This window comes from Nipponia nippon, unplaced genomic scaffold, assembly GCF_047370975.1.
Source record: "Nipponia nippon isolate SJK-2023a ecotype South Korea unplaced genomic scaffold, ASM4737097v1 scaffold_2, whole genome shotgun sequence".
NCBI lineage: Eukaryota > Metazoa > Chordata > Aves > Pelecaniformes > Threskiornithidae > Nipponia > Nipponia nippon.
The window spans coordinates 124,002,230-124,028,020 of record NW_028262336.1 but is presented as its reverse complement, the minus strand read 5'-3'; the positions used below and the strand labels follow the sequence as shown (position 1 = coordinate 124,028,020).

Genomic DNA, 25,791 nt, shown 5'->3' with positions numbered 1-25,791 from the left:
ATAATTTCTAAAGAGAGAAGACTTGGCACAAGAAATATTAAGGGAGTAGAAAAATTTAAATTGGAAGAGAAGAGCATGAACCTCTGTCATCCTTAATATACAGCATTTCATTTTCACTTCTATTTTCCATTTTTATCCCATCTTCCTTCATTTTCTGCTGGTTTGTTGTTTTTTTTTTTTTTTTCCCCTTCTCTGCAACATTTCTTTGTCAGAATACAAGACTGTTCTCAGAATTACTACTCTGTCATTGACTTAAGATGTTCCAAGGAAGCATTTAGCTTTTAAGCAACCCAGTTTTCCCCATCTTTAAAATTCAGGCCAAAGTGACAGAATTTTAAAATTTTTATTAGTAAAAACAAATTCTGTTATGAAACATCATAACTGGTAGAAAATGTCATAAGTAGAAACTGATCTTTCATCTATATTGTAACTGCAACAGAGTAGGTTCTGCCCTGGCGAAAAGAGAAGTCAGAATGGGTTTTGATGGTGCCAACTGGTGTAACTCCCCCTTTTGTAAGAGTGGCCATGGGTTTCCTATAAGAATATTGCCTGTTGCAATAGGAGGAGGAACTCTTTGCCTCTGTTTATAGCAGAGTGAAAAATCAGGTCCTTATAAAACCTTGGGACTTCCATCTACTTTAACTACTGTAAGATCCGAATGCCTAAAATTTATATCTTCTGGATGGAATAGCAGAACTTAAGGTTCCTGTCTTTCCTAGTATCCTGGTCATTAAATAACATGTCTTGGCATCATGTAACTGCGTAAGATAATTAATTGTGTTGGGGATGGGAAATGATCGCTTGTACAGCCAGCCAAATCAATATCTGTTGTTGCCTAGTACTAAAAAATAAAAAAGCTAGCTACCTTAGTTTCACATCATCAGCTCTGTTCCTGTATCCACAGCTGTGCTGACTGTTAACATATAAACCTTGAAGCAAAGTGACTGTTTTAAATCTTTGGTATTTCATTTTTAAGTTGTTCCATCTCCTGTCCATTTCACTGGAAACGGAGTTCTGCAAACCCTGAATGACTAATCTTTTCGTCTGTCTTCCTATTCTTACAAGAAAGGCATTATTTATGACTGAACTGTATTTGTATTTTAAATGGCCCTGTCATCACATTTTATGACTACTGTGGGTATATATTCAGATAGAGGTAGGAGAGAAACCAAATCTACAGCTAACATCTATCTTCACCACAGGTGTGTGAGGGGGAGGTTGACACCCCACGTGTGTGCTGTGAGAAGTTATCCCTTAACAAGAGAAGATTAATGCCCTGCCTAAAGCTAAGCTGCACTTCTTCCCATGTGCTGCTTAAGTAAAACAGCAACGTTAAAATTGAAAGAGGAAGCTGACCGTCAGAAATACCGGTGATACTCAGTGCATACAAACAGTTGGCAAGGTGTTTGAAACGACCATCTGTTTTGGTACTGAACATCAATTGCCATTGCTTGCAATGTTGGGGAGCCATGTCATAAAAATAATAGGATTCAACACCGTAGTTGCTTTATGCTTATACCCATGTGTCCACTTGTGGTAAGACCAATTCTTCTCGGAGAAGCACAAGAATGCAATTTAATGTATAGTATAGATGTGGTTTGGTTTACTGAAATCCTCCCACTCATTCGCAGGACGAAGCCCCTTGTAAAATTTGCTCTTAACTGATTATCTCCTGTCTGCGATAATATTGCTGCTCAATTGCATGCATCTCTCTGCCCTTGTAATGTAGCACTTCAGTGAGCAAGCTAAAGTACATATTACTCCTGTGAGCAGACAGCAGCTGGGAGCTCCAATTCTTCTTCTAAAGCAGCTCGGCTTGTAGCACTTCTGTAAAATGCAGGCTTCGTTATGGTTACAGTAAAATATTAATAATCATAAAATCCCTGGGTACCAGTACAGACCTAATAAACCTGCTATTGACAATGTATGGCAGACTACTGCATGACAGAGCTGTAAGAAAATGGCTTGTAGTCTGGCCATTGCTATATTGTAGTGTTTGGATAGATCTGCAAAAGCATGCAAATAGTTAAAATGCATTTCTGATTAGAATCAGAATTAGGTATTTGGCAAGATTTATTCTTCCTGATCTAACATTTTCAGTGGGCGGAGAAAATTACCTCCCTATTGCTTTGTCATTATTCCTTAAATGAACAATGTATTCTTTTTTTTTTCCTTTGTGGGATGAATTGTGGCTTTTTATTGCTCCCTATTTTTCCTGAATAAGTAGTTCAGTAAAGCTGCTAATGTTGATGATAGAAGTCATAAAAAGGAGGTTTTATTGTTTAATGAGTGTTTCCTTCGATTTTCTCAGTAGCTGAATACACATAGACTATATAAATAGTTGCTTGAGAGAATGTACCCTTTTTTGGTTGTAGTGCAATGATTTCAAATTATACTTATTCTCTTCATAAAAGCATGGGAGCAAAGTGGGAGAGGTGTTCTACTGTTTATGCATATAATACGTAAGATTATTTTTTCCTGTTCTTTTTACTTTAACATTTATAGTGTTGGTTAAGCTGTGTAATGATGATGCTTCTCCTTTCGTGCACTTTTGTTTTCCCATCCATGTTTCCTTACAATGAAATCCCAGCTAGAAACAAGATTTCTGATTTCTTTCTAAATTTTTCAGGCCATCTTTCTTCCTTCTCTTCCCTTCCCTCCACTATAGGGCACTCTGTCATCCCACAAATGTGGAGAGTGGTGTGAGACTGCTACGTGGTGTAATAAAGGGGTTTGCACCTTGGAGAATCCATCTTACCATCAGCCCAGAGTTCAGAGAGTTGGAGTGGTGTTATGGACAGAGGGCTCTTCTCTATCAATCATACTCCAGAGGAGACATGGTTTTACTCTGTCTTGTGGTCTTATAACTTTTTGACTGCCAGGATTAACTAAATAGGATGAGAGGAAACGGCCTCAAGCTGCACCAGGGGAAGTTTAGGTTGGATATTAGGAAAAACTTCACCGAAAGGGTAGTCAGGCACTGGCACAGGCTGCCCAGGGAAGTGGTTGAGTCTGCATCTCTGGAGGGATTTAAAAGAAGCGTAGACGTGGTGCTCGAGGAGGTGGTTTAGTGATGGACTTGGCAGTGATAGGTTAATGGTTGTACTCGGGGATCTTAAGGGTCTTTTCCAACCTTAATGATTCTATGATTCTATGAAATGTCTGAATTGGAAGTAATCAGAAAATTTTCTTTTCCCAGAAACATTACCAGTTACCAAGTATTTTGTCAGAATGTTTTAGATGACAAGCGAAAAGCAAACATACACCTTGGAGTTTCCTTGACAAAAAAGTCACTATCTAAGAATTTCAATTTAGTTAACCAACTTACCATTTTAAAATGTGTTGAAGGAATTCTTTGAACTCTTTATAATCTTAACGGAATTGAGCAGTATATGCCTTTGGGCTCAAAGCTTGGGCAATGCCATCCAGCTCCATAACTTGGTTGTTTTGTGTAAGTTGTAAGTGGGAGTGGAATATTTTCCCTTTTGAATTCATGCACCCTAGAGAAAAGTGTTTCAGCCATTCTCTGAAAATCCTGGGGCAGAAAAAGTGTTTCCTTGGCCCCAAGAGCCCTATACTAGATTGCAATGACTGCATTTCCTTTGCCGTGCATCTATTAATTTTGATTTGCTCTTTACCACAGAATAGCAGAGCAGAAATTACTTTTGCATGTGTGCATCCCAAATGTGATCCTGCACACAGGACAGCAGTGGTTCTCCCACATGTTGGTATCTCCACAATTATAGGTGGGAGGGCAAGGGGCAGGATTTGTCCTATAATGCAAAATACTATCAAATACAATACACGGCTATAAACTCTGTAAGTTTACAGCTTTGATACTGCCTCTGGCTGGGAGGAACATCTGGTTAGTCATATGCCCAGAGCCAAAAGGCTATGTTTCTGCTTATTGTTTAGAGATTATAAGTGAAGAGAGGTGCAGGGGTTAAAGCCGAAGTCTGTGACAAAAGGAAAATAGTACATTTCTGTTTCACTGCAAAAATAGACGTTCATAAGCACGTCTCAACTCCTAATGTAAAATAACTTGCAATTAAAGGAAGAGAAAAAAGCAAGCTTAGGTAGGGCAGAAGTTAAAGATCAGTTTGGAAAAAAAAAAAAAAAAGTCAGTTTTCTATTTCATGAAGCCATTATCAAAGAAAAACAGAAGCCCTTGAGTGAGTCTTAAATCCTTTAGCAAAGCATGTATGACATCAGCAAGTGAACAGAACAGCTGTGATGTCTTTCTGTTGCGAACTGAAACTAGGTAACAAAAATATCTCTGAATAGATCCCAAACCACTACAACCAAGTAAAATACATTTTCCTTTCATATCTTAATTGCACTGAAACACGTAAAACACCTGTTCCTTCACCTTAACAGTTAATATACGTTTCTATTTTTGGCACTTCTGTACCCCTTTCCTTTCCTGCAGTGCCGTGTATCTCGTATTCGAACTGCTGCTGCTTCTGTTGCATGCTGGCAAATTGAAGAGAACCAAGGAGTTAAATTTCAGAACAGGAGAAGAGGAGGTGAGCTGTCTGCTACAGTAGTTTACTGCAGCTTCCTTTCATACTGACACATATGTAGTTTGTGGTGACAGTGCTAAAGAACTGCAGACAGGCACTTAGCAGACTGGATGTGAGCTGGATGCAAAGATGCCTCACCCTGGACTTCCTGCTGGCAGTATGTAAATACACCTGCAGACTGGCCACACTGGGTGGTTTTTTTCTTTTCAGAAGGCAGCATGAGCGGACCTGACAAAGCAACAGCATAGTTGAGAGACCTTAACCAGCATTAGATTTGTATCTCAGTTGTGGGGGAAGTTTTTTGGTATTTTTTTTTGTGTGTGTGTGTGTGTGTGCGCTGCATATTCAGACTGAAATCTTCATCTCTACAATGTTTGCCTCTATCTGGTATGCCAAGAAGCTGGGACGCAGGTTTGTGCATAACGCCAGGAAAGCAAAAACAGAGAAGGTATGTTCCTAGTGGGAATATAAAGCCTTATGTCTCATGCAAGCTGCCTGCTGGCATCCTGTTGTGTGTCTGGTTAGCTTTCTTTAATACCCTGAAAAACGACCTATTGCTATTCATGATTTCACGCAAGAATCCTTGAATACTTTGCATATTAGTTATTAAATACCATGGAGAAGATCCATTCAAAAGTCTTTATGCCCTCTTTTATTTATTTTTTTTTGCAAGATAAACAGCTGTACATCTGGTATATTTTGTGTTAAGGGAGCACTCCAGTGAACTTGTTGCTGTGCTGCATTATTTTTGCTTGTACAGTATTAGGTTCTTAAACAACCATTGATTTTTAGCTGCTTGTATATGTTTTTCTATTGTGGGACCAATGAGAATGTTATAAGATGCCAAGCATTTATAATGTCTGGGAATTTTGTTTCATGTTACTTGTTGAAACTGTGCTGCAGCATGAATCCCTTTTATTTAAAAAGATATAGGTATGTAAAAATGGTCAATACTATCTTTTAGTATTTTTCTTCTCATAAAATTTAGCCATGTTTAACCAGCTGTTTTCTGGAAGTCCTTGTAGGTAAGATTCTTCTGCCTTCTTCTTTCTCCATGAGCAAAACTTAAATTGTTTTAGAATTTGCAGTAATGATAATTGGGGGATATCAAGGCAATTACCTTTTGTTCTAAATATAGAAAGCATTTAGTTAGTAGACCTGCATTCCAGTTTTGTTTAAATTAGCATACAAACCATTTTCAAAGTGGGACTAATTCCTCTTTCATAAACTCAGCATTAGATTGGGGGAAAAACTTCAATGTAATGTTATAAAGTTACCTCATTAGTCTGGTAATGATGGCTTCCTCTTTTCCTTACTGTCTTTGATGTAGTCAAAGAATTTATAAATGGGTTGCTTTATTATTTCTTTGATACAACTTGTGCTATGTAATGCAGCCACCAATCCACTAAGTGATTATCCATTGCCTGAATTCCTCTGTGACTGGAAAAGCTCTTCACCTAGAGAAAATGATTAGCAAAAATACATTATATTTATGGTTGGGGAGGGGAGAACAGGCAGAGATTTGCTTTTTCTGCAAAATATTCCCACTGGTTAAAAAGGTGCTGTGTGGTAAGTTTGAAATTTAAACATCCAAGCCATCAGGAAGTTACCCAAATAATAGTGATTTATATATTCCACACCATATGCATAAAGGAAAATAGAAATGCAGATAGCTATACATGGGACTGTCAAACTTCTTTGTCGTTAATCATATTTCAACAAAGAGGGCATCATATAAACTCTCCTGCTGTTTGTGTGTTGCTATGGGAGGAAAAAAAGTTGCAGACTGGATCTTCGTTAGTCCTGAGGGGCTCCCTCCAGAGGAACATTTGCTTTCAGGCTTCCTCCAAGATGACAGAGGCAGGATGAGTGGACACATTCCACTCCTGACACTGGGGCTCACTCAGCAGCTTTAAAAACAGATTTAGTATAGGTTGTTTAAAGCACGGATGTGTATAGATTATTCCAATAACCTTGCAAAATTTCATAAAACAGAAAATATATTCTTCTCTATAGAGTCTTGTAACATAGACTAAAAGAATGCTTTAAAAATTTCAGCTCTTTTTCTTTTCCTCTTAAGGTATTTGCAAATATTTCTGTATAAATCTGTTATAATACTGCTTATTCAGCTCTATAGGACTTCCAAAATAATTGAGACAACTCAGGTCAGTGCTATTCAAGCTTTGAAGCCATATCTCATAATTTTTAGAGAAAAGCTTTTTTTTGAACATTTTTTGAGCATGCTGTTAGCATATTTGCAATAGAATTTTATTTTTGCCAGAAGACAGTAAGCATACAAGAAAACATCTTGTAAGATGTTTACTTATTGTCTTATATCAAAAATAAAATTTATTTCTTGGAGCTTTATTCCACAGTCAAGGTTAACTTTTAATTATTTAGTTTTCTTTTTTTTTTTTTCTTTTTCCCCCCATAAATCAATGGTGTACTCCAGCAAAGGCACAAAATCCCATTCCTAGCAGGATGCTATTTCAATAAGTGCTATTGATGATTGGAAGCTGATCAACACTGACATCTTCAGTACAATACCTTGGTAATAGGAGAACACAGATATGAAAATAGGTCTATCAAAAAGTTAATTAAAAATAACATTTAACTGCATGACTTGTTTTGGTTTTGTCTTTTTTTGTGTATCGGCTGAATAATCAAATTATTATGTAGTTTTACCTTACATATTTTTTTTTTCTGGAAGAATAATTAGCTTTTTCTCTGTTTGCATGATTTGAATTAAACATTGTTTTCTTAATGTGCTTTTGGAGGTAATAACATACAGCAATAATTTCTAATAGCCTATGTGTGCAAAAAGAGTTTCTTGCAGTTAAAATCTGAATAGCAGGGATCAGAAGATTATGGCTCCATAACAGATTTTTCTGTTATGCTTAGCTTCTTTGGACCAGTACAAGTCAAGAATTTTTTTTAAGGAGTATTTCTAAGAAACAGAAATGTTGTATGAGCTTATTTGTTTTCTTAGGACCAGGAAGAAAATTGAGGGGAGGATATGACAGAAGAGCATTATAGCATGGACTCATGTGTGCACACGTACATATGCACAACCTGCATATTCCTTAAAATGTCAGAACTTTGGGCCTGAATTGTGCATAGAGAGGACTTGAATTTGAATCTCCCAGGTGACTATTTAGGGAAGCAGATTTTCCAAGGTGCAAAACGGAGCATGCAGTGCCAGGCGGTGCACTCAAAGGCAAGGGAAAGGACCATGACTGAGGCAGTCCTTTGTGGGAAGAGCTAAGGGCATTAATGTGACAGTGTGGTGCTCCTGTGTGTGCTCCGTACCTGCATGAGGGTGTCTGGCTGTGGTGATGTGGGTGGGCTTGGCCCCCAGTGTCTCCAGAGCTCCCTATCTTTTCCTAAGATGGAATTCCCATCCCCATACCTCCCATCTCCCCGAATCTCTCAGCTCCTCATGTCCCCATACCTGAATATAGCAGTCCCTGCTCTGGGAGGGCTGGCATAGAGATCACTCCAAAATGAGTCGGACATGCTTGTTCTTCATATTGTGAGCCCTGCGGAACTGCAGCCCGAGGACTAGGGGCTCTCAGGAGCCAGAACTTGGCCTGTGTTGGTGAAACTATTTTGGGGCTTAGGGAAAGGGAAAGGGTAAAGGGTGCTAGTAAGTGTCAAAGAGCTAGGAGACCAAAAGAAGGAGGTGGATGTGTTCTCACTAAGACCTGTGGTAGCTCCTGAGCTGGTTTTCTTACCTCCCTAACCAGTACCTGCTGTTGAGTGCCAGCACTGCTGCTCCTCCTGGCCTGCATTTCCAGTCCTTGCTTCCCCTTTAGCCTGGCATTTCCTTGGAGGCTGTGGTCAGATGAGTTGGACCCTGTGGTAGGGCACTGTCTCATTGACTCCCACACACAACTTAAGGATTTCCTGGCAACTATTAGGTTTCTAAAACCCAGACATGAACTCTTACTGTTAAAATTTCATCTGGAAAGTAGAGAAGACATCTGGGAAGAACTGGATGAATGGCAAGCCTTAGGTGTCATAACCATGACGGTAACGGTTCTTTCAAGTTAAGTAGTATTTGTAGTTGAGTCATATTTTTATGACATATTAAAAAGCCTTATTTTAATTCAGAAATGGAACAAAATATTTTGAAAAAACTTAAAACTTTGGAAAATTGAGCTCCCTTTTTCCAACCAGTCCTGGCTAAAACGTCTTACCTCTATAAGTAAAATGGGATAATGCCTGTTAATTTCTCCTAATGTTCTCATTTTGCCATGGAAAACTCAAGCATGTCAAAGTTCCTTATACTTTATTGTTTTTATTAGGATGGATCATAACAACCGCAATACATGCCGGAAAGAGTTTATCTACAAATTCTATCTCAATCTGGTTGGCTTGGCTTGATTGCTAGTGTTACTCTTGCCCTCAAGTAGTGAGATATTTAGTGTACAGGGAATGCTGCCACTAATACTGCCTGAAAGCAACTGAACTCCTTTCAAGACAGCTCTGCTCTTACCTGTTTTATTAAAGTTATTAAAATGCTTTGAGTTTGTCACATGAAAGGATTATTGTTATGAGAGTAAACGTGATCGTTTGAACAACGGAACTAGAATAACTTAAGGCAAAGATTGATGTCTTGAATTTTTCTCATTAAACCACAGTCAGGCAGAAATCAAGAGATGTTAACTGCATGTGGTTATGCTATAAAAATAAGTACTCTAAATGATTGGAAGAGGTACAGAAAAGTAACTGAGCGATTAATCATGTTGATCCGAGAGGGTGAGCTAAAGCAGTGTGGAAAAGCTTCAATAATGCTTCACTACATTGATGGAATTTGGATTTCAAGGTTCAATATCGAAAGTGGGGAAAAATTGGCCAAAGTCACCCTATCATTTAATTTCAATGGGGAAGTTGAATACTGTTTTTTCTGCTTGTTCAGAAGTGGAACATGTTTCAACCATGAGACCAAAATTATAAACAGTTAGAATTAATCATGTTGTTGAGTTTTTACATCTGAAGAGGACAGTCAGTTTAAAAGGAGACTTCTCCTCGTGCGTTATTTTTGGGAGCAAAACAACAGGACCCATGTGAAGTGTTTAAACGAGTTGACTTTCACCATCATTTTACAGAATAACATGGTTAGAACTCTCTTTCTAGCTTTTAGATACCAAAGTGCTCTTATGGTGTTATCAGTTCTAAGAACTGATGTCCTGTATTTGAAAATACGTAAGTTTTACCCCAGAAGGTTTAGTTCATTGTTCCAGTTTAACTCATATATTAATTTTCTAATTCAAGACAGAAGCAATTTAACATTTATAAATAGGTGTGTATATATAATGATACAAATAGCATGCAGTTTCTGGACTATAAATTGTAAATAAAAATAAAGATTACCCATAAGTAATGTTCACAAACTGAACAGTATCAATTCAAGTGATTAGTTTTAAATGTAATGTAGTGCAGACTAGATAAGTAGAACATAGTCCAGCAGATGGTTTTTCATTCTGTGTGCTTGGGTTTATAGTTGTTTTGGGTAAATCGAGTATCCTTGGTAGACTGGCAGCCTACAATGAAATATTTGCAAAAAGACAGGAAAATTTGCCTTAAGAGGTTAACAAAACTGGGATGTGTAACAAAAAAATTGTCTGTAAATGCAGGCATATTTAATCATTTTTCTGACAGTCTCCTGGCAATAGCGACAATTAACTCTTCATGTCAAGATGACACTTGATATCTAGATCATTCTCATATCTGTATTTTAATGTAGCTAATTGCTGAGTAGGCTGTTCTAGGCTATGTATTCTTGTTTCATTTTTATTTTGTTTACAAATAGCTGCCCAGCAATCTAATTTGAAAGAGATAAGAAGTTCACCTGAAACAGTAATTACTCACAGCATAGAATAGAAACTATGTGATTAAGAAATCATAAAACATAATACCAGATAAAGACATTTTTCCTTACCTAATTGTTAGATATATGTATTTAATTCCAAACAAGATAAACTCTCTTTTTAATTCAATACTTGCATGTATACCTTAGATTTCTTAACAAGTGCTCTCTTTCAAACCAGAGCTTACCAAATTATTTCCAGTCCACTGGGGTTGCGATGAAGTGATAAAACTTGCAGGTCTAGTTATTGCCTTGGCTAAAGGTGAAATGACTGCTTCTCTAAGGGACATCTCATGTAGCTGCCACACGCTGTAAGGGAAGGTGGATAGTTTCACTTGTATTTGGGCAAAGGAGGGCCCATGTTGGCCAGATTCAAGGGGATGACAGAAGTGCCTTGCTTATTTGTAGAACTACCTGTTTGAACAGATACTGGAGCTATCTCAGACCCCTGGAGGAATCTTTTCAAATGGACTTTGTAAGTGCTCTGTTTTACAGTTTTATGGAGAGATCTTATCTTTTCACACATAACTGTGTGGAGAAAAATATGCGTGTTCCTGTATCCAGAGCTCGTTGTGCTTTTTGCTTTAGCGCAGTTGGAATTCTAAGACATTTTCTTATATTGTGATTTAATGCAGAACCATATAGCTACTCAACTCCTTTTTTTTTTTTTTTTTTTTTTTCCTTCCCTTTTCTTATTTGGAGTTGGTTATAATCCCATATATGCCATGATTAATATATAACAGAAGGGATAAACTGCTTAAGTAGAGATTTATTATGCTTATAACTCACTTCCCCCTCACAATCACCATAATAATAATAAATAAATTCAACTAATCTTGAAAAAATGCAAGAGTGATGTTTTAAAATAAGATACTGATCAGCAGTAAACTACTGAAGTTAATCCTTTGCAGTCATTTATTTCAAAGTAATCTTTTTCTTTTTTTTCATCTGTAAGGGATTTTGCTGTTGTTTTCCTCACCCATTACATCTGCAGAGGCCCAGAACCTACCTGTAGCAATTAATGAGCAATAAGGGGGAGTCCTCTTTAAATTAGCTTCTGTTCGCTGAAGAAGTATCTGTTAATCAGCTATAGGTGAACTCCTTGTAAAGAACAGAATATCTTTTCTCTTTCACTCCAATTTAATGTAAGAGGACTCTAAATTAATCTTAGCTGGCTGCCATACATTGGTGATGCTTCTTCTCTTTCCCCCACGCGTTGTCATTCTGGCGTACAAACTGCTGTATGTATTTGCCTGTCAGGTACAACAAAGTCTTTAATTCATGATCCATAGGTGTTTACAGCACATCACTTAAAACAGTTTTTCCTTTGCTGATTTATCCAGTTTTGTGATCATCTTAGAAACAGGTTAAGTAACTTCTCCAGTTAAATTTCATCTTGTTTGCTTAAAAACAAAACCAAGACGGACAGGAAGACATATAGAAAACAACTGCCACACCGATGGTTGCATTAATTGCTACTCTGAGTGCTCATGATGTGACTCAAATGGAATCAGTTTGGACCTGCTTCTAATGAATAAGTGGGTTTATTATCACTGGCTACAAGCTACCCTGTTTTTTCAAAGAAAAATTTTTTCTCAATTTCTTTTTCCTGTTTTCATTCAATAAATAATATATCATTTCTCCCTTGTTTTGTTTTCTTTTTTTCCTAAGAGAAAAAGAAGTTTATCTACTGTATTTGTAAATTCAGCTGGATTTTCCACACTTGGTCTACATTGTATATCATGTTCTGTTAAATCCCAGTGTGTAGCATTGTGAATATAATATTTAATTCATAAGGTGCTCATTATTTTATTGGAATTGTTTTATTTCTTTGCATTTTTATGCAGTGTTCAAGTATATTATGAAAATGGCTCGTGTGATGTGCAAGTGTGATTTGGGTTTTTTTGGCATTACTTGCCTTTCTGTCCTGCATATGCAATTCAAAACAGCGCATAATAAAATAGTTGTTTGATTTGCGTTCTGAACTGCATTTGGCATCACTCACTATGTTTGCAAATAGAGATCAGTTTGAAACACTGACAAGAAACAATCTGTCCTTTGGCATTAGAGTCCCTGGAGGAAACAGAGATGAGAATTCTCTCACTAGCTCCTAAGGTAGATTATCAAATTATACTTTACGTGTTTTTAATATGCTATATGGGCCATTACAGCTGGTATGTATGCAACTTGCTCCCACTGTAAGGCTCCCTGACAAAGACACGTGTGTGCAAACAGCTTTAGTAAAACTTAGAATTATTGTCATGTAATATGATTCTCAAGACAGTTTATTTTAAAGGAGGCACATTTTTTTTTATGGTGCAAAAAGATTTCCCTGCCATACGCTACTTAAAATGTTGATGCATGTCAGGGAAAGCTTGGTTATAGCTTTAATATATGTTAACAGTTTCAGATGAGCAATTTGAAAGAATCAAGGGATTAGCTAGTGCAGTGTGAGAGTTTTTACCACCAGGAAGGAGGCCCAAATGTCATGAGAAGCATTCACAAACTGTTCTGAAGACTGAAGCTCTCTTTTTCACAACAGCTTACGTATACCTCAGAAGACAGCAAAACAAGGTTCCCCACGTTTCTCACCCCCCCCCCCCCCATTGGAAATCTGTTCAGAAATGACAGCCTTTAGATACAGAAAAATATGTGAAGCTACATAGCTTGCACAACTCAGCTCTTCTGAGACGACCGGTGAAGATACCAGCACTATGCGGAGTGACCCATTACATTCAGCTATCCTGTTAGCTAACCAATTAATTAATCTTAGCCAGTATTAACTAGTCTGAGGCTATCACATGCCTTTTGTGAAGCTCAACAGTGCTTTGTCATTGGACTTTGTTATTTTTAAACTGGAATTGGATTTGAACAGCAAACTTGTATGTCAGTCCTAGACTAAGATTTTTTTTTTTTTTCAATTTACTTCATTCTGTCTTCCATTAAGTTCTTCTATATTCCATGCAGCAATGTTTAAACTGAGCATGGATTGATTAATTTCAGTGATATCACTCATCTTCTAAAAAGTTTACCTTACAAGTTACCTTGAGAAGCAAGGTCATATCATTAGGATAACATATTACATGCTGAAGTGAAATGAGAGGCCCACTACCAAGTGTATACTTTAGTCTGTTTAGACTCTTGAACAGCTATAGCATGCAATTTTAGAAACCTATGAAATATTCTTTAGCCCTGAGACATAAGGAAGATGTAGAAAAATGTGGTTTACTCATTTTTTAAATATGATACTGTTTTCCAGTTAGCTGATGAGTTGTGTATACATATCTGTGCTTATCTTACCTGACAACATTTCCAAAGATTTTAGGTGAATTATTTTTGACAAGACTGTCATGTACTTTTATAAGGTAGGAAAATGTCAGGATATTCTATATTATTAATAAAAACAGCTTGACAGTTAAGTATCAATTTGCTGTTTTGAAATAGATGTTCAAGATTAAATGAAAGCGATCCTGTTGCAACTCTCTGTTTTCAGGACTGCGCTTATAGCCTGATCGTTGTTTTGTTTGGTGTACTATTCTATTGAATGAGCCTTCCTCTTGAAATGGGACACACTGGTATTGTTCTTAACTTCCTCCAGCCTGTCCTACTTTGCTCTCTCCATTCTTCACATTCATCTTTGCTCATAAGAGTAAAAAAATGTCCCTGCCTTCCTCTTCTGAGAGACATGTTATCTGAGGAAGGAATAGTTTAAAAAAAAAAAAAAAGAGAAGTCCTCATTGTCCACCTTGCTATACATTTAAAAACTTCGGAAAGATTCAGCTATGTTCATTGACCTAAGAGCACCTGTTTTGAAAGCTCACCTTAAATGGATATGCTGCATATCATCATTTGCTGTTCAGGTTCAATGCTGGGAAGGATATATGCATGTTGAGATGGCTTTACAAAAGGTCTGTGAGCAATTTCCTAAACTGTTTATGGGCCAAAACTTTTAATATAAATCTGGATGTATAAATGCAAATGTATTTAAAAAATGTACCTGGGAGGTTTTGAAATCTGAATCTGAAACAAAGAATTATGTAGATGTGCACAAGAAAGTTAAAATACCATTAGTCTAATTAGATATGATGGTATTGTTAGCAAGGAAGGCATTGAATCAAGACTATTGCATTGCAAATGCAAAAAATAACCTGCTGTAAAGAATATAATGCTTTTTTTTCTCCAAATCCTATTTATTTTAATTGACACATGAAGTGCATTGTGTTTTCAATTAATTTAAAATGCCATTTTAAAATTATTTCTGTTGAAAGTACTGCAGGGAACAGACCTATCAGTAAATAGCAAACTGGATAGCGAAGTACATGATTCTTCACTTAACTGGTAAGGGCAAACCCCACAAAAGGGAGCATATTTCCTAACACTTGTTTTAGAAATTCACCATTGCTGCCCCCAATACAGTTAAGAGTTTTATCATTTAAAAGATGTTTAATTTCAACAGAGCACCTTCAGCTTTGCTACTATTTACAATTAAATATTTAGTTGTGTAGTAAATTAAGCATGTCATGATCTCTGCAAAGTGGTTCTCCATTTACTGCTGCATAAATGTTTTACAAGCTCCTGTATTGTTTCTAGTAAATTAATAATGAAGATTTAGATTTTAACTGATTAATAATCTAATTTAGTATTTAGGAGGAATCTAATTTAGGGCTGGAAACAAAATTGAGGTAAGCAACTTTGGCAGTGATCCCAATTCTCTGACAAAGTCACCAAATGATAAGGAAAAAACAAACCAGGGTAAAAGAAATTAAGAGGCTGGAACTTCTAGGAAAAGAAACATTTCCCCATGAAAACTGAAAATGCTTTCTAAACTGTGGTGTACTTGCACTTGACTTCTCGTGTCGTATTGCAAATTGTCAGTACGAATTTTATACAGCAAATTGCCAGGGATTTGTAAGATAAAGAAATATGAATTTGGCATGAGCAAAGAACTACCTAAACTACCTGGCTTAAAGCAAGTTTATGGTGACATTGTAGAAATATTGTAATACTCCATAGAATATTACTTCTATTTCTGGTGCCCATAGAACAACAACAACAAAGATGTTAGGAAATGTTAAAAAGTAGAATGGTCTAAATAAGTGGTTGTGAGGTGAGATGAAAAAAGCTCAACATGGCAAAATTAGGGCTGTGAATAGCTGTTCCGTCACAAACAGATATTGTGAGAATACGGCAATGAACAGGCTATTGAAAACTTTGCACATTCTAAAAAGTGGTGAAGTGACTGGGGCTGATCAAGTTTAATGTCAAAGTAAAGCACGGTGTGCAGAGGAAGGAAAATTAACTATCAGAAACAGCTAATAAGGAGAGATGCCTTACATCTTCTCTCTACAACCTGAGAGCCTGAGGGTTGGGCTTGTGCAGTTATAGGATCTGTGAGCCTCTTGTTTGATGCCTTTTCTAATGCTGTGTGGGGTGAACAGCTCTGGTTTTGCTATATGCGGCAGTATCTTCAACACTTAAAGCTCTGACTCGAGGTAGTAACTGTAATTAAAGTCAACACTTCATAGCTTCATCTGGTTGCCTCCTGATGTTAAGATGACATTCTTCACCAAAAACAAGTGGCACTAACCATGCAGATTTTACTTCTTGTATCTACCATTTTTAATTTCCTGTTTTTCCAGGATAGTTTCTGTCAGTAGTCCTTTTCTTTTTTTAGGAAGTAGAAGTTTAATCCAAGAACTGAAATACTCAGGTTTAATTTTGAGTGTGTATGTGAAATGTTATGGTTTGTGTTTTAGAGGATTGTCCTGGGTTCATCCAATTGTCCTTTTTGGCCATTCTTCTATTACGATCTAATTTAAAGTCAAAATTTGACTCTATCACAAATTTTCTGGTAAGAATAACTTGAGTAGAAATACCATGGTTTATCAAGGATCAGAACCTGTCCTGCTGTGTTTCTCTGTACAAATAGGTCATATTTGTTGAGTGGAGAGATTATTTTAATTGACATAATTAACTTTTCTTGTGATTATCTTAGGCTTGAAAATGCATTTTGCTCTTTCCCAATTACAGCTTTTTCTCTGATAGAGCTAAACATGCTGTGTGTAATAATGAAGGTGGTTTTGGAAGGACTTAACGTATATAATTGGAAACTAAGATGAGGTAGTCGTCTATCAGCAGGAGGGTAGGAAAGCTGGGCTGTATAATTGAAGTACAGTGTAATGGGATTACCTACAATTTTTAAACATAGCTTTCATTAAGGAAAATAATAAGCGTATTTATTAAATATAGTCTCTGCTTGGGACAATATTTGTTATTATGAAAAAGCTTTTGTAATTAAGCTTGGGTATAAAAATGTATTGAACACACTACATCAGTTTCTGGAAAATGCTTTTGTGCATAAAATTTTACAAAAATAGAAAGAGCTTTCACAGCAGAGGCAGTTAGCCAGATATTAGTATAGCTCACATCTAGCATTCACTGTAAATTTTTCTATGTGCTTTCAATTTAGTCAAGGTCAAATCAAAAGAAAAGTCATAGTCACATACACTTAAACATTTATCTTTATGAAAGCTTTTAATGATTCTACTGTTTTTCATGGTTATGCCTAGTGGAAATAAAGGCTAGATTTTTTTCTAAAGAGTATTTTCTTGCTGAAGCTACAGAATATGATGGTTTAGGAATTATGGGATGGGGGCCTATGACCCAAATTTTGCAGGCGGCCACATAAAATTCCCTAGGAGTCTTTCTTGTTCTTAAATATGCATCTGTGAAAATCTCCGTAATAGTAGAAAGTATTTTCAGACTGCTTAAAGCATTTTAAATGTGATTGCTTTGTTGGTGCTTGGGATATAATATGGTGGTCCCTCTGGATACTCTTTTGTTTCTTTTCATTATCACTTTCGAGGATTTCTTTTCAGAAAAGCACTAAATTAAAATGTGTAGCTACTTTCCTTAATCAAATTTTGTACTGAAAAGAACTACTTTCAACAAGTGTTGCAAACCCTCCTAGATTACTTCCAGGAGTTCTGCTATGGTGGTGCCTAGGACATATTATTCATTGGGTCATAAGCTATATCTTTATCTAAAGAATATATATGGATTGGGATTTGCCTATACTGTCAGTGTACATCTTAGATTAAAAGTTTCTTCTATCATACTGTACGTATATAAAAATGCTGTTTCTCTTAATTTAAAGAGAGAAGGCTGACAAGGGTACGTTAGGGTACCTTAAGGCTAAATGGATAATGAAATGCTAAAACTGAGAGAGAGAGAGAGAAAAAAGTTAGTTCAGAAAGTTCTGAGATGCTGCTGTTGAAATTTCATTCTTTTTACTTTGAACAAGGTGAATGTATTCAGGAAAGGACAAAAAAAGAAATGGCTGAATAACAGCATGGATGGGGTTGGAATGGAACCCTGGAGATCATCTAGTCCAACCCTGTGCTCAAAGAAGTTTGCTGAGGACTTTGTCTAGTCAGGTTTTAAATATCTCCAAGGATGGAGACTCCACAACCTCTCTGGGCAACCTGTTGCAATGTATGACCACTCTCACAGTAAAAAAGCTTTCTTATGTTTAAGGGGAATTTCCTGTATTTCAGTTTGTGCCCATTGCCTCTTGTCCTGTCAGTGAGAACTGCTGAGAAGACTCTGGCTCTCCTCCTCCACTGAGGTTGTCTTCCTTGCTCCAGACCTCCTATTGTTCTCAGGGACCTGGGATTCCTGAAGGCCGGTCTTAACAGTAAAGAGCGAGGTGAAGAAGGCATTGTGTACCTCAGCCATTACCATGTCCTGTATAACCAGGTCCCCTGTCCCATTCAGCAGTGGGCCCACATTTTCCCTTATTGACCTTTTGCTGCTGAAGTACCTGTAGAAACCTTTCTTCTTGTCTTTCATGTCCCTTGCCAGATTTAGCTTCGAATGGTCTTTGGCTTTCCTAACCCCATCCCTGCATACTCAGACAGTGTGTCCATATTCCTCCCAGGTCCCATGTCCCTGCTTTCACCTCTCATATGCTTCTTTTTTTATATCTGAGTTTTCTTGGAAGCTCCTTTTTCATCCATGTAGGCCCTCCGCTATTCTTGCTTAACCTCCTCTCATTGGGATAGATCATTCCTGAGCTTGGGGAAGAAGATCTTTGAAAAATAACAAGCTCTCCTGGACCCTTGTTCTATCCAGGACTGTATCCCATGGGATTCTTCCATGCAGATCCCAAGAAAAAAATGGTCATAATTTGGCTTATGCATGGTGCTCATTTTCAAGTATTTTATTGCTAGAGGAAATTCAGGTCCAGTCTCCAGAATCATTTGCCACACAGAGAACTGACAGAATGATGCCAACTCATATAAATCTGTACAAGTTGTTCTTGAGGGAATGTATAAAAATGGAAAATCTAATCTTGCATACTAGGTAAAAATGTCAACCTTTAATCACAGCTCTACCTGGCTTCTTCTCAGATGCAGATTTATTCTTTTTTTTTTTCCTCTTTCCCCCATTACTGCTAAGGATTATTATATCTTATGCAAGGAAAAATCTTCTGGAAGCAGGAGGTGAAGAATAAAAAAAAAAAAAAAACCTCACATCATTTGTATGTATAAGAGAAGTTATAGGGCATCAAGAAAGAGGGAAATATAAGATCTGGAATACATGGTTAAACACTAACTCTGTTTTAACTGTCCTAGCTGCGTTTGCCTCAAGATTGTCTCCTTGCCAAGACCTCTCAGAGAGAGCCTTGCCTTTATGTCAGTATACTTGTAACTTAAGAGCAATTTGCAAAACCTGGCAACGTTGCATTCCCCTCCCTTTTCCCAGGTGGAGGGTTGTTTAATATTTTCCATCCCAGCTTTCAGCAAGTTCTCCATTATCTTGTGTTTGCTAGTGACATTCCCACGCATCTCTTAAAAGTTTCTTTTACTCCCCTGACACCTTCCTTCCTTTCATTATCCTCACATAAATTTGGCCAGTTAAACCACATAGTAAGAGTTTCCTATTTTTTCTTTTAACTGTGGCATGCTGAAGAAACTTCAGGCTGATACTGACAACAGAGTGAAGCAGATTTTTCTTCTGTTGAAGAGTCTGGGGATGTTCAAGCCCATAATTTAATGAAGAAAAATGCTACTTTGATTACGGTAAAATTAATGAATTTTGTGTTTGGTTTTTTTTTTTTTTTTTTTTTTTGGAGACAGGTTGAAAGCAAGAAAATACAGTGTTGTTGAACAGAAAATATAGTGTTGACGATCCTGGGTTGCAACCGAGTTAATGAGCGCAATAGTTTCATAGTTATTTTTCTTCTCTGCTTTAGTCATGGTGTTGAAGCCCCAACAACTTTTCATTAGATTCAGTGTCTCGGAAGACAGACCATGCAGATGCCTTGCAGATGCCTGGCTGTAGTTTGTTCACCCAGTTCATCCCTCCTTCCTTCCATTCCTGCTAAGGAAACTCTCCATTCTGACAGTTCATTGGCGCTAATTAAAACACCTACCCCCCTCAAAAACAGAGATTTGATAATCTTTTTCAATCAATCAATTAGAACAAATTCTGGGGTCAGATTATGACTTTACCAGGAATCTTAGAGACCACTTATTACAGTTATTTTACTTGTCTCCAACTTGAAGACATTATTTCGTGTAACAGACTGAACTGGATGACTTTTGGCTTTGTAGCGTAGGTACCAGTTTCCAACAGGCTGCTGAGTCTGAAGAGTTTCAATGGGTTGCAAAGAAAGATGAGATGTTATCAGTAATCAGGGTGAGAAAATCCACTCACTGACAAAATTGTTTTTTTCTAAAAATCTTGTGTATTAAAGATGGTGAAGAGCTGGAATTGAATGAGAAGCTGATAAGAGAAAGAAGAAGCAAATACAGAGTCAAACTCACTTGATTGCTTATTCGGATGTGGAGTTTGGTTTTTAAATTTTCCTTCTTCAGTCAGAAAGGGCATTATGTTCAGGGTTGTAAAGCATGACTGCCAATTGGCCAGATAGTCTCCCCTGTTTTGGAAGAAGTGTTTTTACACAGTGCAAAGTGGGTTGCATGGTGAAATGCTTTATTTACAGATAATATATCTGGCTCCTGTGAGAGCTGAATTAAAATGAATAAAGTAAAAGACACAAGTTAGGAACGGGAATACTGAGTTCAGCTTTGGGATCACGCCAGCTAAATGCAATTAAATAGATTAGGACTAAGAAGAAGACACAGAAAGTTCATTATAGATGCCAAGTGAAAGAACAGGAAAGGGCAAAATATAACCTGGGGAGCTTATACAGAAAAGAGGGAGAAAGAGCAAGAACGTTGGAGCATGAACAAGCCTCAGAAGTGGCAAAGGCAGACAGTCACTAAGGGAAACTGAAAATCTGTAAGGTAGGATAGAAATGCATGAAAACACTTCTGAGAATAAAGATACTGTGTAAATGCATTTATATTTATAATGTAGGAGGTTGTTAGTAACCTGAGCAAAAGTAAGATCAGCAAAATAAAGGGGTCGGAACTCCTAACCTGGGAAGAGCCATGTTGGACAGGTCAGAGAGGGAAGTGAGATGCTGAGAATGCACAGGAGGATTCTGGGTTTTGGAGCTGCCGTATGTAATTTCAAATAAAGAACCTCTCAGTTCTTGTCTTAAAATGGTTTCTTCATTTTTTCAGATTATGACATTAGTTATATCTTTTTCATTACTCATGAATATTTGTTTTCCTAAATATTTAAAATATGTCTAAAATAAAACTTGTAGTCCTAAGGAGAAGAATATAGACTTTAGTAAAATTATAAGTAATGATAAGTAATTTTCATGAGTTATGGATAACAAAATTACATGATTAAATAACACTTCATCATATATGACAGAATCAGAATCCCCAGTGAGTGAAAGATAATTTTCAATAGTTATATGACTTTCTTGATTGTTCCTCTTTCCCCTTGATTTTCTGAGTAGATTTAAGTGCTTTGGACTAGTTTTGCTCATAATTTAATGGAACAAAAGACTAAGTGATCTTGTTACGAATCCAGAATATGAGCCTTGAGCTAAGTCTGTGCCAAAAGTTGCACTGGTTTGCTGAAATGCTGACGGGTAACTATTCATTTAGGCTGGGCTATTAAAGGACAAAACAGACCATTGCAAAGATATACCCATGACTACTTCTGGCAATAGATGCTGACCTTCCTTAGTCACATGAGGTTGCCAGCTTGGGGAAAGATCTTTGATGGTTAGTTATTTTACAGCTTATTTGTCACTAGAGACTGTGATTAAAAAAGCAGCTATACTTTAACATGATCACTTACCAGATTAGCAAAGTGCTTGGTAAGCAAAGTTATACTGCCATGTGTTTCAACTAGTTCCATATTCTGATTTGCAAGTATCTTCAGCAAACCACTTTTCCATTAGAAAATATCTCCTGGTAATATATTTGGTTAATTTTTTAATGGATTTTTTTCTTTAATATTTCAAAAATAGTTTATTCAGGCTACTGCTATATTGTTGGAAGCGTTGTCAAGTGACATCATGCTTTAGTAAGAATCTCTCCACAATTCATAAAACTTGTGTTTCATTTTGTCTTGGAACAAAAACACATTTATGAAAAAATGTATTTTGACAGATGGGTTTGCTCTGGAGCCAGCTGTATTGAGTAGCAGGATGCCATGCAAGTAAGTAGCTGAACAGTGCACACTTATGCAGGTCTGCAAGTGGATTCAGTTGATGAGGACAAATCAGTCTGACCAAATCTGGTATGCTGCTAGCTTGAGACTCCCAGGCTCCAACAGTACCTGTTTGCTGACAAGACTTCCTCTTCTGTTCACAGCATAAGGAGTGAGTTATTTCTAAAGGAAAACTTTGACAGCTAGATAATATTTAGGCCTGTCCATATCCTAAAAAATGAAATTCCCCAGACTTCATTACACTTCAGTTGTGTTCCAGCACTGATAAACCACATTTCTGAAATGTTATCCAAAACATATAGGATGTTGACCGCCTATTGATATTTTTTTTACAGAATAATTTAGCACCATTCAATAATAGAATAGACTAGAATATTTCAGTTGGCAGGGACCTACAGTGATCACCTAGTCCAACTGCCTGACCACTTCAGGGCTGACCAAAAGTTAAAGCATCTTGTTAGGGGCATTGTCCAAATGCCTCTTAAACACTGACAGGCTTGGGGCATCGACCACCTCGCTAGGAAGCCTGTTCCAGTTTTTGATCACCCTCTCGGTAAAGAAACGCTTCCTAATGTCCAGTCTGAACCTCCTCCAGTGCAGCTTTGAACCATCCCCATGCGTTCTGTCACTGGATTCTTGGGAGAAGAAAGCGGCCATAATAGTTTGATCATCCCACCCAGTCACCCAGTTGTGATTTTATGGGAATGGGGCAATAACATTGTAAAATTCTTTTAATAACCTTAGCTGGTAGCTTCAAAACTAAGTAAAAATCTGGAGTGTCTGCTTTTTAGTATATTATCCTGAAACACTGAAATATTGACTTTTCGGAAAGACAGATCCTTTCATATCTTTTATAAGATATTTTGCATTACAAAAAATAAAATCCAAAAGATTTAATCCCTGTTTGAGCATGTCAGGCTAGAGCTGTACTCTGATGTGAAAAGGAAGTGGAATGAGTAGTTGCAACTTTTTTTGTTTGAATTCTTGTATGATGACAATCTGCATTATAAACACTGTTTGAAGAATCTTCTTCTACTAGTGCTTTGTGAACCTATGAACCTTTACGCACCTTTCTGTCTTTCTGATAGTTGTTGTGTGTCTTCCACCAGGGTGCCTAGTAATTTTTCACTGAATTACCATAGAGAATTACTGAGACCATCCCAAGCTTCCTGTGCTTTTTGTCTTGCCTAGATTATTTTTGTTGTTGTTGTTCTTAAAACCATGTTTCATAATATACATAGCAGGGATTTTGGTTTTGCAGATAATAGAAGGATCTTCACAAGTCTTGAAACACACTAACAATATGGTTAGATGAATAGTGCTGTCTTATTGTGATTAATCAAGATTCAATAAGGAAGAGTTGGCAACAAGCTGTTTTCTGTAATTGCTAATAAGAGGAGCATTATAACCAGTACCAAATCATAAGTATATAGATTAATATTCTTATACAGTTAAGCTGTGAGCAAAACCTAAGTTTGTTTAATTGATACTACAATACTTCCAATATGTTAAAGATAATTACAATTGGATGGCTCTCTTTAATGTGCAGCCATATTTTTCATAAATTATTGTACAGAGGTAAAAATAAATCCATGACATGGATCATTCATCACTCATTATTTTATTCATACTGTCACCATTTAAACTTTCTTTTTGTAGAGCAGATAATAGGCAATCAGTCCATAATTTAGGATGGCTTTTGTCCTGAATGATCAAAATTTCACATAAATGTTTAAGACTTTTTTTTTTAAAAAAAAAAAGAAAAAAGAAACCTTGTGAAATATAAATTTTCCCATCTCTTAGATAACAAGAACAGAAATACATGGGACTCAGAATAAATCTTAAAAAAATCAAAATCTAAAGTCCTTTGATATGGTATTGCTATTTACTAGGGAAATATTATAATGTGTATTGCTAACAAGCAAACTCACACTTAAAAACGATATATATAGAAAAATATTCAAATCTCATTCAGGTTCTTTTTTCATTCAAGTTTGTTGTTAAACTCAATCTCCCTGTGAAGATTTCATTAAAAAAAAAAAAAAATCCACTTAATATGAGCCTTACCATACTTACTGAGTTTAACAAACAGACTTAAGTGAATTTACTCTGGGAAATAGTTGTCAGCATGCAATGCATATGTGCTCATAGATATGAAATGACAAATCCCAGTGTGTGCGAAAAGACTTAACCTGTTGTTTGCACAGAGTGAGAGAAAAGCATTAAGGATATTTGACAATATTAGTCACGCTAATGTATTCTACACATAGGCATCCCTATATAATCTGTATAATAATAAAATCTGTAAAATAAAAAATTTGCAAGATACACATTTCTGTGTGTGTAATTTTGGCACAGAACGCAAGAAACTCAAAATTTGTATTTGTAAACTTGACATACGCTGGAGAGGCAATTGGTGAATGAAGACATCTTTGTTTTGTTCCAATCTCCTCTCCAGGTTTTCCTCTTCCATTTCCTCTTTCACTTCTGAGTTGCCATCTAGGCTGCCAGCTCTTCACAGCTGGAAGTTGCCTTTTTGTGTGCACTTTTTGTACTGTAAGTCCTCATGATCTGTCGCATGACTCTACACCTGCAGCTCTGAATGATTACAGATGGAATATGTATTAGGGTAAAAACACCTTCGTGTCATAAATAGCCATACTTTATTTAATTAGTTGGATTTAATTATTTTATGGTCACAGGAGAAAAGTGTTGCATGCACGCGCACTGGTTTGGTAAGATCTACATAGTTTAATTTTTAGCCGTGGACAGCAGCATATTCTTAGGTCTTGGTTCACCTCACTCAGCCTTAAGGTAGGAGCAGAGTCACATTGCCCCAGTCAGTGGAGAAGGTTACATTCAGGTGTGATTCATATTTACATATGCTGAATTGCTCCCTGGAAACACTTTATCCAACATATGGGGACACCAAGTTGACTAGGCTTCTAACAGGCAATTAAAATTAGCTGAAATCTGTCCAGGTCCTACTGTACACATCTGCTCCTTTTTCACCTCTTTTCCTCCCTCACAAAGATGAGAGTGTGCTATAGGGAACACTGTGCTCTTCTGTAGCATTTGGCGTAGTACCTGCTGAGCAAACTTCCACCTTTCATGACGGTTTCCTTTCTGAAGCCTTCTATAAAATCACACAGTACTTTTAAGTGCCTGTATGACTAGTCCTAGCATACATGTGGTAGTAGATCTTTGTGGTGAATAACGGGAACAATCTTACAAACTCTGGATTTCCTGGGGAACAAACCTTATGTCAGTAGTTTTCTCATTGCCTTTTCTGAAATTTAGGCAAGGAAAACCCAGCAACTGGTTGGCAAAAAGTCAAAATGCCAATAGGAAGTGTGTTAACACTAGTAAAAAGTGCATATGGACATCTTGAATATGATGTTGCATTTCCTATAGTATCCACAGTAGATTAATTCAGAAAAAAATTACATTTTGAATTTCAGATTGAATAAGGTCATAAACCTCAGCTACTGCATTCAGTGCTTCTTCAGCCATTCAGAAATCAGAATCATAATTAGTAGTGAGCTAGGTGTCTGCTTTTAATGCAAAATTTATTCCACATCTTAGACAGTTATATATGACTGAACTATTGATTTTAATTGTATCTGTCAGAATTTAGCTGCTCATTCACACGTGTGATATACCTTAATCATTTGTAGGCAGGCACATGCCTCTTTAAGACTCGTTTCCTGTGTAGATAATATACTGCAGTTCCCTGGAGACCTTATATGCATATCACAAAAGCCAGCACAAACAGCAGGCTTGCTAATACCA

General features: G+C 36.8%; 1 protein-coding gene across 20 annotated transcripts in view; it reads left to right on the top strand.

Moving 5' to 3' along the window:
• DLG2 (discs large MAGUK scaffold protein 2) overlaps positions 1–25,791 on the top strand; it is a 1,061,109-nt gene that overhangs the window by 526,957 nt on the left and 508,361 nt on the right. The window contains exon 1 of one of the 20 annotated variants that reach the window (XM_087758927.1): positions 4,575–4,971. The exons of 18 other annotated variants lie outside the window; for them this stretch is intronic. In XM_087758927.1, the coding sequence (XP_087615053.1) occupies positions 4,894–4,971 (78 nt within the window). In that variant the 5' untranslated portion in view covers positions 4,575–4,893. Of the gene's footprint in view, positions 1–4,574; positions 4,972–25,791 lie in introns of those variants that run through there. One more of the 20 variants, XM_087758928.1, reaches the window with a different exon arrangement.